We start from the raw sequence: 13,607 nt of genomic DNA, 5'->3' as shown, positions 1-13,607 counted from the left end.
GTTAAAGAAAGATGGCAGTCATCAACAATTCATGATATTAGCAACAGACATTGAAAATATCCAATAATCAAACCAAAAAAACTAACCTTTATGGCTTATTTTTCAAATAACAATCGATATTAAAATCATTAAATAATTATAATTCATAAACTAATTAGTAAAAAATGAATTTAACGATGTGCGACGTTGCCAATATTTAATATTAAGATTATAAATAAATATTTTAGACTGGATAATAATAAAGAAATAATTTACGTTATCTATGTGTCTATGTGACACAAATTATATAATGTAAAGATAAGGAAACCATTAAAAAAAAAAAAAACAAGAAGCCTTTTTATTAACCCCAGGTTATCAATCGAAGATTAATTTATAGTTTAAATATTTTGATACGTAAATAAATTTATTATGAATGGATATTTGGAAATAATTTCAAAACAATTTCGATAATAAAGAGAATTATTCGATAAAATGATATGAAAATGATGGAATCTTTAATTTATAGTCACGGCGATAAAAGATTAACGCGTTCACTTAATGTTATAGTCCGGGAAAATAAGATCGAAAAATGAAACTACATCATTTTTTCGAAATATAATCTCCCCAATCGATAAAATATCAATTATTTTAATGAATGTAAAGTACAACAGCAACAAAATTTTCTTTATATACGGGGGTATATCAAAAAACATAATAACGGTTTTCTTTCTTACCTGTAAACAGACTGAATATTCATGACCAGGTTTCAAATCCTGTATCCTACAAGAGAGAGCCGGTCCGCTATAGATCGATTTGAATTTCATTTCTTTGCTTTTATCGCTTAGAAGAACCTCGTACCTAAGATCGGATTCCGAAATGTCAATGTCATGGCTGTCGTTGCTCGCTGATTCGGATAGACGAACGGGCGTCGCCCATTGCAGTAAGGCACTACGGGAAGTTAGTTCAGACACCTGGAATTGATCAAAATATATATTTTTGAGGCTCTGCCGCCAATACACCGACCGTCGGTAACGCTTTCAAAGCTATTGCTAGAAAAACTCGTTTTTTATTATTCTACCATCCCTCGTATACAATAAATTGATAGATGTATTGAACAAGATGATTTATTGGATTGCCCTGACATAGGATTCTTTTCCTCTGCAAAGCTTTGTTGGGATTATTTTAAACGTACTGCGTCGCACTGACTTTGAAATGATTTACCGAATTTTTTTTTAAGTGCACTCATTCAAAACTGGAAAGGATAATAAAAATATTTTCTCAATATCGCGTTAGACTTGAGGAAAAAAATTAGTCTCGGTCTCGTTTCGTCTCGTATCTCGTCTGCGCCACCAAAAAAATTCGATTCAATACGAACTTTTCTTTCTACTAAATTTTCCTTGTCGAGACGAGACCGAAACGAGACGAGTAAAAAATTTACTGATTAATTACTAATCTAAGAAAATGCCAGGACTTTTAATGGAAAATGGCGAATCAAAAAAATCAAAAGTATCGCGTATGTGAAGGTCCACAAATGCGTTTCCGGTTATTATATAAAAGTATTATTAAAAACGGTACCTTGGGTGCCTGGACGGACGACAAAATATCAGTAGCTATTTGTATAGAGTCCTCTTCATCGGGTACGCTGTTTTCCTCTCCATCTTCACTAGTACCCACGCTGCTCATACCTTTCTCTTTGATTCCCGATCTTTTCAAACCGTTAACTAATTCTTTTCTAGGTAACTCGTTCTTCAATTGTTTTTCGTGTAATTTCTTTTTCAATTTAATATGTTGCCTTTGCGCCCTCTCGTCTTTATAATAAGTGGGATTGGGGGGCGGCGAATGGCCTAAATGTGTAGGGAGCGGATGCCCCGTTTGGAGATTGGAATGAAATTGTTGCGGCGGATACCCACTAGGAATACCTGGATAAAATTGTTGAGACTGCGGATTGTTGTTTCCTGGACCGCCACCCTGGAACAAAAACAAAATTATCACAAAATTGGTAACCAAATCGGTGTAGCCGCGGCATTCATTTCCTTCAGAATTTATCACTATTTGTTAGAAATCTCAATGAAACTAAAGTTTGTCGTCGATTCTCATTTTAATTAGAAGATTAAGAAAGTTGGGTTAGGTGCGACAGGTGATAGAAGAGCCAGTCATTCTTTAACACGATTTTGACACTCCGACACGGAACATAACGATAGGGAAGCGAGGAGAGCGAAGGCGAGCGCTCCGTCAACTCTATAGTTCAAATTTCCTCGTGAAGATTGTGGATCGGATATTACGGGTAATGGAAGTTGGTTTTTTTAGTACAAAGAGCTTGCGTCGTCGTGATTAAATCGAGGAAGAGAAGGATGAATCAAGAAAATGCTTTCACGCATTTCGAACAATCGAATGAGGCATTACGATATTATTAACTTCCGGAATGTATCCAGAGTTATCACAGCAAAAACAGAGGTTACAATTTAAGACTTCCAAAATAGCTACGACTTCTAGAAAAATCACTAATTCATGCAATTGTTACGAGAAAACTGAAATTTAAAAAACTTTAGTTATGATTGGTAGCCAATTTTCTTACTGGACAGTTTTTGATAAGTTTTGTTTCAGGAATAGTTACGCAAGATGAGGAATTTGACTATGGCGTGTTTGATCATCCTCCGAACGGTCAGGACCTCGTCCCTAACGATTTTATTTACATATTTGATCTTTCCTTGGTGGTCAACACGCTATGATAAAAGTTATGTAGAAAATTAGTTCAACAGTTGCAGATTTTCGTACACTAAACATTTTCCCTGTATCTGTACACTATACAGAGTGGCCGGAATATTGACGTCAAAAAAAAAAAACATGTCCCTCGTGTCATGGGGTATTCGAATCACCCCCCAAGTTTCAAGTTATGAATTTCTTTATAAAGAGAATTTTCGACTTGACCATCTTAACAATAATCTACAAAAAAAGTATTAGACTTTTCTGATATTTTTTTTGTAACTAAATCGTCATGAATTATACGTAAAATAATCAGCTTCGTAACTTTGATAAAAATTATGGAAACGTTGGTCTCGAGAGAAAAATTCACGCCTTTTGAATTATGATCTAAATTTTCAAATATTACTTATATTATTGCGAATTTCAAACTTTCCCTGTATTATAATAGGAAATAGTTGCATTCATTGTAAATGACGTGAATCACGAAATTTATTATTCAATTTACAATAAAAACTTAACATACGAGACGGATTTGAGTATAGGGGAATCCCAAAAAATGTATCACTAAATTTAAACATCCTGGTAATTAAACAATAACAAATTTTATTATTTTTCGTTATTATTAGATAATAACATATATTTTTAGTGTCATGATTGAGTAATATTGAGAATTAATATATAGGGTGGGCACTTTTTAAATAGCCCAAAAAAAAACAGGATTTTTTTCCAAAAATCGATTTTATTTATTAAAATGCTTGTAGAAGGATTTGTCTTTTGCCTCAAAATAGGCTTCAGTTTATTCATTTGAGCTAAAATTTTTACCGGTGAGCATTTTTTTGAGATCAATCGTCGCCGGGGGCCAGATCTGGGCTATAAGGTGGACGAGGAAGCAATTCTAAGTGTAAATCCTTCAATTTAACCATCGACTTTGAATTAAATGCTTTTCAAGGATCTAAAGTTATAAATATTGTCTCTTTAAAAGTTACGGATTGTTAACCATAGAGCATTAGCCGTCCCTGGCCTTCAGATAGTAGTGCAGAATTATTTATTCTATTAAACTCACTATATGGACTTATATAATCATCCATTAGAAATTCATAATTTTCTAATGTATAATTTAGAAATATATGTTGTGATTTCGCAATTTCAAAGGCTTATAACTCACAAACGACCTAACCTAATAATATTAAAATGAATATTACACTGGCCGACCTTCATTTTTAAAACGGAAATACCCGTCCAATAACAGAAAAAATATTTGTCGGGCACTAACACGTACCACTTTTCAATAGCTTATTTATCCCCGGTTACATTAGCAGATAGGTAATTTTATAAAGATGCGGTTAGATTAATATTTGTAAATTTTATGACCGAAAAAATACCTGCACTGTATTATTTAGAATAATAAACATTAAAAATTAGTTTTCTGTAAGTTTCATAGTAAGCGGTTCGTAGTGTAAAAGTATAAAAACGAAAATATCGAGTCAAACAGTTGTAAAACTTCTGACAAATTTTGCTATATTTGTGGAGAATTTATGGTGGAATCGCAAGCCAGGCCTAGCCAAAGCCTATTTCAAATATTTTGGTACTTTAATTGGAGACCAAGACAAGCAGTGGGTCCCCCACGCGTGCTGTGCTAGTTGTAGCGTGTCGTTGGTGCAGTCGACAAATGGGACGAAAAAAAAAAAACACGCCTCTTGCAATTCCAATGGTATGGTAGGAGGAGCCTACTAACCATTTTGAAACCCTGAATTACTGTCTAACAAAGACTGAAGTTTATTCTAAGAAAGGAAAGCAAAAGATCGAGTATCCAAGTTTGCCGTCTGCTATACCACCCGTTCCTCATAACGAAGATTTACCCCGCCTTTAGATCCTCAAAATATTGTTTTAGAAGATATTGGAGGCAACGTATCATCAGGCAGCACCGACTCTATTTTTACTCCAAGTACCAGTACAGCCGAGCCGAATTTGATTGTTCAAAGTGAGTTGAATGATTCAGCACATGATTTGGGGCAACAGTCTGAACTTTTTGCTTCACCTCTCAAGGAAAGGAAATTGTTAGCCAAAGAGAAAAAAAATTCAGAACTTTAGAAAAAGAAACGCTACATTTTCTGTATTCTACAGTTTGGAAAATTCGTTGTGTGCGTGTACGGATATTGATGGTCTAATGAAGAGACTTTATATCGAGCATAATCCCAGTGAGTGGCGCCTATTTATTGACTCGTCTAAATCCACAATGGAAATTTAAAACCGTCTATACCAGTTGCTTAGTCTGTGAAGATGAAAATCTAAAATATTCGTTCGCTTTCAGACAAAATTAACCACAACATTAACAAGTATAAGTGGCAGATATGTGGGGACCTGGAGATGATTGGAAATTTAATGGGGCTTCAGGGGGCAGTAGAACAAATTGGCAAGCAAGAAGTGAAGAAGTTTCAAACTGGATCTCAAAATGTCAAGTTTATACACGTTGTAGATCCCAAAATTGTCCCCGTTCGCATTAAACTTTGATTGATAAAAAACTTTGTAAAGGCTATGGATAAAGAGGGCGATGGATTCAAATACCTTAGAGAAGTCTTTTCCCAAGTTGAATGATGCCCAATTTAAAGGAAGGTATTTTTATTGGGCCACAAATAAGAAAATTGCTTTGAGCATCGAAGGCATTTGTTAGTGTAGGGAGGGAATTTTTGGGCAAAAATATGGATCCAAACTATCAACAGTTAGTTGCTGAACTTCTAGACGCCCACAAATCCCTTGGTGCTCGAGTGTCATTGAAAATTTGACATTTTTTCCCGAAAATTTGGGAGCTGTCAGTGAAAGGTTCCACCAAGACATTAGAACAATGAAAATTCGGTATAAAGGACGATGGGATTCGACCACGATGGGTGAATACTGTTGGTTTTTATAAAAGAGAAAGTGCAATCCCTCGTAAAAAGAAAAATCGATACTTAAATTGATTCTTTTCAAAATTTTCGTTTTGAATAGATTTGAGGCATGTCTATTAAATTTATACTACAAATATTGTCAATACAAACGATTTTTTTGTCGATTAGTGTTATGATCGAATAATTTTTAATATTTGAATCATTTTTCATTAGTAACAATCCGCAAGGTCACCATATGTTTACATCATTAGGTATTTACAGAAAAGTAATATTACTGCACTAACCTACCTTATCGTTATCGTTCTTCTCGCAAATATCGTCGTTTTCTTTTCTCATTGTGTACATATAACTAATATCTGAACTTTTCTCAAAACTAATTCTTAACTAACTAAATTGTATGATGTGGCAAAATGTTGTTCGTATGAATAATAGCTCTGCTTACGTTGCTTCCATTTTATGTTTTTCTTATCGCAAAGATAAGGTATATTTTAATATAGTATTTAAATTATTTATTTTTTAAAACGTTTATTGCTATTAGATTGGGAAAACTGAGAAAATTTGTTGATATTTCGGATAGTTAGGTTAATTATAACAAAATGTGATAAGTAGATTTAACGAATGCGTTTGCTTGATACGTAAGGACGTTCAGGATTAGTTGAAGGCTCAATATTTTACAATGCGAAAATAGTGCACAATCATTTGCCAATTGAAATTGCGCAATAATTTGAGGGTATATTTACTGGAAAGTGCCTTCTACTCTGTAAACGACTTATAATAATAATATTTAATTCCCTGTAATACTTTAAACACTATTGATATGAAAGATATTAGAAAAAAAAATTTGAAAAGCGAGGAAATTTCCAAAACAAATCCGTGCTTTACGAATTATTTATAATTTTTATTTAAAGCTATTTAAAGCGTCCCGCGTGCGAAGTTTCGATGTATTTAATTTCCTCACGTGATGTTTTAACTTTCGCCGTGTGTAGCGCTAGTTGCAGTTCAGGATTTAGTCGCTGGGAGCGCCCGTAAACTGTGTTTTTGATATTGTACAGTATTTTCCGATAAATAAACCTTTTGAAAATGATGTCGACTAGACGTAAACATCAATTACAGAGAAACTCGGAAGATCTAGATCGTGGTGTAAGTAGGTCTGGTAGAATGTTACCATATCCACGATTTCCAACATTTCAGATAGTGAGGATCTTCTTCTTTTTCTTCTTCCGTGTATTAGACGTAGTCGCCTGTTTTATCTTGCCTCCTATCCTGCTTCAAGGTTGTCACAACACCTTTAGGTACTCCTTCGACCCAATGGCCCAATTTTATTACCAGAAGATTGGTTACTTTTTGACTTAATCATCGAAGAGATTCGGACATTTGTCATATCTGTGGACAAGCTTTTTTCAATACCCTCTTTAAAGAAAGTCGTCGCCAATGAACTCAAATAGAGTACAAAACTTCTGAAAATTCCGTAGACGAAGCAGTATTGGTGTCAGCTGGTTAAACCAGGTCATCCGAAACGACAGATCTGCATCCTTCGGTCTCTTTATCATGTCACTCAACATCATCACTCATCAAGTTTTCCCCATACTCATTTTCCAATAGATTCCTTCAGAACTAAGGCCTTCAGTCTGTAGGAAACGAATCACACTTGGCGGGAGCATCAATAATGGCTGTAGCATAACGCCGACTGACGCATGAATGTCAACAATTGCGGATTGTGTAGTGCGAGAGCTACGCAGTCACCAACAGGTCTGCACGGAGCGATCGGAGGTTGATTTATTCATCTAAAGCTACATGCTTTGATGTCTGCTTCTCAGTTACTATAAAAATAGTGTCATAAAATACAGATAATGTTCTTTTTGTATTAAATAAAGCTTGCAAAAACATTTTTCCATGTTTGTGACAATTTTCCAATTTCCGTGACACACTAAACGTGAAATGGGGGGGCGAGAAGGGCCCATTACACCCGGAAGTAAGACAAACTTTGTAGTTATACAAAAAAAAAACGAAATAAATCCAATTCTAATGTTATTTAATTATAATCAAATATAAATATGTATTGAAGTGAATTGTTGTATCGTAATTTTACATTTCCAAGTACCTCACAATTTTATAAACAATTTGTAACAGTGTACAATTAAATTTTAGAAAAAACTGAAAAATATTCAAGGTTGAGACACATCCGGCCCGAGAAACTAAAATGAAAATGGACGTTTGCAATAATAGTTTTCTTGTCAAATTGAAAAACACTTACAGACAACAACTATGCGTTATCTTTTGTTATCAGACGTTCGCTTGTCGCCATAATGGTTAACTATTTGACAGGAACGGATTTAGGGGGTTGACAATTTATTATATAGCCGTAATATTAATGATAAACACATATTATAACATAAAAAACAGTCTCAAAAACTACAAAACTTGGACTCTCGCTAGTTTACAAAAAATGTAACAAATAAGCAAATACGAAAAAATTTGGAAATTACGTCGCTTAGGGAATTCATTGAACAAAAACAGTTGAGTTGGTGGGGTCATTTACAAATAATGGAGGAGTCAAGACAAGTGAAGAGAGCTTGGGAAGCAAAAATAAATGAAAACCGACCTTTAACAAAAAAGAATGGAGCCATAGATAGCTGATAGATTTAGCCAACTATAATATCCCGAACTTAGCTATTCAAAAAACTAAAACTCCATTGAAAGAAAATAAACAACTTATATACAGATACTATAATCAATTAAGAAACAAGACAAAAACTAAACACTAAATTAAAAGCATTTTTCTTTACCATATGTATAAAAAACTTTCCCAACAAACTATCGAATTATTCCAATAAATACGCGATATTAGTGTAAGTAACAAACATTGTCCAAAAATTACACTAAATTAAAATCCAAAACGCCAAAAAAACAAAAGAAGTGATATCGTATATCAAGTGACTTATACTAATTGGGCAGACATCGCAGTATTTATAAAATAGACTAAGAGATCATCAATAATTATAAAACTGTATTGACGTACCATGGAATATCAAAAAAACATAAATTCAATTATAGATACACGAAAAAGGAAATTTTTAGATTTTTTTGAAGCTAATACCGTCAACATTTCATGTTCAATTTATTGCCAGAGAGTTGCGATTGCAGGGGAATCACCCGAGTCGATTTTTTTTCATTTTCGTCTTCGTAGATGAAATTGAAGGGTAAAAAATCGACGGTAGATGAAAATGACACTCTCCAGCATGTCAATTTCGGGTTAAAAACGTTTGGCGTCATCGTCGAACCGAAAACGTTATAAAATCCACCTGGTGCCGATCCTGGGTTAAAAATGGTTCGTGTTTAATAATACATTTAGATAAGCACCTCCGGAAATGCTCTAATCATGAAATGTTATTATGTGAAATTGTATCCGGCATGTACGAACTACAACATTTATCTGACTGACGCTTCTTGAAGGTCTGCGAGGAAGGGAAAAGAGGGGGGTGTTTCTTATACTGCGTATTTCATTCACAAAATCCATTACGAGACTGCCCATTCATATTATTTTCGGTGCCTCGCACAGTGGAGGCGGTTTTGGTAAAAACTGCGTAGCAATAGAGATAAACTACGATTTAATTAGAACTAAAACAGATAAATTTCGAAATCGTTTCGAATGAGGAAATGATAAAATATATTATTAATAGCCATTGGAATCGAGTAAGGATACAGAAATTTTTTCCGAAACCTGCAAACTAAATCATTATTCAACCTTAAACTGTTACCGTTAAGGCGCGTTCCCACGAGGCGAATCTTGTTGTATCCGAATAGTCGTGGGAACGTTCGTGTTCCGTATTGTATTTGATCAATTTTTTAGTGATCGATTCAGTCAAACTTTGTCGTTCAAATGTCACGCAAATCGATAACAAGTTGAAACCTGTTTGAAGCGTGTGGATTTTCACAATCGAGTTGAACAAATTTTTGGTACTTTATTGCAAATATGATTGCTTTTGGTATCAGGGAGGAAGATCTAGAAACAAAGATACCAGGGGGAATGCATTGGACTGTATTCTGACACAAATGGACATTAGAGGTCTTAATACGGCTGATATGAAGAATACAAAAAAATTTGTCGCGTGAGAACGCGTCTCTTTAAGTGTTTTCCCATTTTTTTATTATGATCTTGACCAGGTTCCATTAGAGAATCATTATTACAACAATATCGATGATTTTGGAAAGTGAACTAACTTTCTGGTGTCCAAAAGTAAGTTGTGGAGTTTTGGATAGCTTCGCAATCACGAAGAAGGTTTCGTTTGGTTCCTTGCAGAAACTCATCTTAGTCCAGTTATTATAGACGGGGAAATGGCTACAAAAAAACAGAGTCGATAAGGTGCGCGCCATTTCAGCTTGTAAACTGGCGGCCTCAGCTTAAGGTCAGCACAGGTCGGATATGAAAATGCCCGAACGAAAAAATTGGCTGAAAAACCTCATAACGTGCGCGCGCGAAACTTTTTTAGGTTTTTGGAGTCTAAACTAAAAGCTGTGTGATGGGACAAGAAGTTTTGCAGGCCGGAAAACCTCTGAAAAAAATTGAAGTAAATCGGCGTATATTTGAAATGAGAATTTTTCGTATTGTTGTTAATGGAAAATTATTTTTGATGTTTCGATTCAAAATATCTGTTTAAACTAGCCGAAATTGAAAAAAAAAAGCCTCAAATAAGAGGGGTGTAATAGTTTAAGAAATTTTACTGGCCGGATAATCCTCGTAGGAAGTGATCGAAAGTGCCGGAAAACTCATCGAAAAAAACCTCATAACGTGCGCGCGCGAAACTTTTTTATTATGTTTTTGGGGTTTCAACTAAGAGCAGTTTCTTGGGGCACCACGAGCTGTTACTCAATACTGAGCAACTTTATCAAAAAGTATAACTATTCACAGAAGTTTTAAGAAAAATTTGATCAAAATCAATTGATAATTGGCGCAGTAAATGAATTAAAAAAAATTAGAAGAAGATAAAAAAATGATTATATTTCATCGTATCCTGATGATTTTTTTAATTTTGGGTAGTTTAAACATATATTTTGAATGAAAACATCAAAAATAATTTTCCATTAAGCAAAACTTCTTGCTCTATAACACTGCTTTTAATTGAAACCCCAAAAACCTTATAGATAAGTTTCAGCAAATTTTTTCGTTCGAGAAAACCGACTAGCATTTTCATATTCGACCTGTGCTGACCCTAAGAAGTGACGTTTGGTGATGAACTAAGTTGGGGCCGCCATTTTACAAGGTGAAATGGCGCGCACCTTATCGACCCTGTTTTTGTAGCCAGCTCTGAGCTACAAAACTTCACCTCGGAATTCGAGATACCCAGCTGTAAGTCTGTAAATACTTTGACACCCTAAAAGTTGTCCCAACACCTACATATGGTAGAGTGTACGCAACTATCAAATTTCAAGGTCAAAGGTCACAAAAATCGCTTTTTTTGTAAATATCTCATTTCTTATGGGTTTTTTGCTATTTGTATTTATTAGAAGATGATATTGCAACCATGATCCTATCTATAGACACCTTACAGTCGTTTAGATGCCCAGTTAGACCGACAGACTTCATTTTATGTTTCTTTATGTTTGATTGGTCACTTTTTATAAAGGTGCGTCTGTTATTGCAAGCAGCTAAGGTTTGTTTTTTACCTATTTTGACCACCATATGAAAGCTGCACAGCTTATGATAGATCGCATAGATCGATAGATCGTTTTGGGTTTCGAGCTCCATGTTCCTTCAATCAACTGTGTCTTTTTGTCTTGCGTACAAGAAAAAATTACAATCACACTCTCTAAACTACTATGTTTTCGATTATTTTAAAAAAGAAAATGTTGCACGAAATCTAGTTTCACCAAGACAACGCACCTAGTCCAATACCAGATTTAACATCGAATTGTTTTAGTACCCACCATATTCTCCACATCTATCTCTCGGCGACTATTTGATCTTTTCAGGACTAAGAAAATGTCCCAAGGAAATTAATGTTGAATAAGAGAATGACAGATATATAACTTTGGACTGATTGTATTAGTTCGGCGATTACTTGTTCTTTTTAGAAGTTAGAGAATGTTCAGATGAGAGTCATATTGATAAAACAAGTCATTGTTGAATGAGACTACGTGTTAACGAAATTTGGTTAACATCTGGTACTTAACATGTTGTTGTCGAAGTCTGTGAGTTTTCAAACAACTCTCGTATATTTTTAACATGAATTAACGAATGTTTTTCGACATTAATCGATCCCTCTGTATATTATTCAGAGCACTTGGCGTAATTAGACGACATCGATTTGGGGGACTAGCACCATAATCGACATCATCATTCAAATGGCACTTAAAAAGGAATTTGAAGATGCGATGGGGTCGCGGAGAGGTCACAAGTCAATGTTGGCGAAATCCTTCTGAACTAATGCTTATCGTTCGTCTCGTTTTCTTCTCCGTTCCTCTTTGTCTTCCATTTCATTTAAATGGTAATGACAACGTCCCAATAATATGAAGCTGATATAAGGCACTCGATTTGTTATGTAGAATTTTAAGAATTTCTAACAAAATTACTGTTTAGAAGATTAAGTTCAAGGGCGATTCAAATTTTTCAAATTAGTAACTATCCATTCCGATTCTGAATACGAGGATGGTCCGAGAAGTTCCCGACCCAACAAAGAAAACACGAAAATTTTCAAAAATTTGTCAACGTAATCTCCTTTTAGCTCCATACATTTTCCCCAGAGTTGTTCAATAAGTTTTTTTATGATAAAAATCGTCAATCTCCTCAAAATAGTCTTGTGCCAAAGAATAATTAGAGGGCGCTAAATCTGGCGAAATGAACTAACAACACTTTCGACCGTTTTTGATCGATTTCTTCGCACAAAAGTTGCAACATATAATACTCGATGGAGTATTATATGTACCCATCTTATTCACGTCCAAATTTTTGAGTTAATATGCGACGTACTGCACTTTTTGGACTGCCTAACTCAGGCACTTTCATGCTGGATTTTCTTCAATATTTCTGGATTCGTCACCTCATCACCGCGGTGCTGGTACTGTCAGAGGGCGCTAAGTCTGGCGAAATGAACTAACAACACTTTCGACCGTTTTTGATCGATTTCTTCGCACAAAAGTTGCAACATATAATACTCGATGGAGTATTATATGTACCCATCTTCTTCACGTCCAAATTTTGGAGTTAATATGCGACGTACTGCACTTTTTGGACTGCCTAACTCAGGCACTTTCATGCTGGATTTTCTTCAATATTTCTGGATTCGTCACCTCATCACCGCGGTGCTGGTACTGTCAGAGGGCGCTAAGTCTGGCGAAATGAACTAACAACACTTTCGACCGTTTTTGATCGATTTCTTCGCACAAAAGTTGCAACATATAATACTCGATGGAGTATTATATGTACCCATCTTCTTCACGTCCAAATTTTGGAGTTAATATGCGACGTACTGCACTTTTTGGACTGCCTAACTCAGGCACTTTCATGCTGGATTTTCTTCAATATTTCTGGATTCGTCACCTCATCACCGCGGTGCTGGTACTGTCAGAGGGCGCTAAGTCTGGCGAAATGAACTAACAACACTTTCGACCGTTTTTGATCGATTTCTTCGCACAAAAGTTGCAACATATAATACTCGATGGAGTATTATATGTACCCATCTTCTTCACGTCCAAATTTTGGAGTTAATATGCGACGTACTGCACTTTTTGGACTGCCTAACTCAGGCACTTTCATGCTGGATTTTCTTCAATATTTCTGGATTCGTCACCTCATCACCGCGGTGCTGGTACTGTCAGAGGGCGCTAAGTCTGGCGAAATGAACTAACAACACTTTCGACCGTTTTTGATCGATTTCTTCGCACAAAAGTTGCAACATATAATACTCGATGGAGTATTATATGTACCCATCTTCTTCACGTCCAAATTTTGGAGTTAATATGCGACGTACTGCACTTTTTGGACTGCCTAACTCAGGCACTTTCATGCTGGATTTTCTTCAATATTTCTGGATTCGTCACCTC

At 35.2% G+C, this 13,607-nt stretch overlaps 1 protein-coding gene across 3 annotated transcripts in view; it reads right to left on the bottom strand.

Moving 5' to 3' along the window:
- Positions 1-13,607, bottom strand: part of LOC130448750 (fibronectin type-III domain-containing protein 3A) — a 108,767-nt gene that overhangs the window by 18,199 nt on the left and 76,961 nt on the right. For 2 of the 3 annotated variants that reach the window (XM_056786248.1, XM_056786249.1), the window contains 2 exons: positions 1,555-1,947; positions 714-950 (listed from right to left, as the gene is read on the bottom strand). In XM_056786248.1, coding sequence (XP_056642226.1) covers positions 714-950; positions 1,555-1,947 — 630 coding nt within the window. Of the gene's footprint in view, positions 1-713; positions 951-1,554; positions 1,948-5,855; positions 5,999-13,607 lie in introns of those variants that run through there. The other variant, XM_056786250.1, reaches the window with a different exon arrangement.

Source organism: Diorhabda sublineata, chromosome 9, assembly GCF_026230105.1.
Source record: "Diorhabda sublineata isolate icDioSubl1.1 chromosome 9, icDioSubl1.1, whole genome shotgun sequence".
In the NCBI taxonomy this organism is placed as follows: Eukaryota; Metazoa; Arthropoda; class Insecta; order Coleoptera; family Chrysomelidae; genus Diorhabda; species Diorhabda sublineata.
This window is presented reverse-complemented; position numbering and strand designations above follow the sequence as displayed.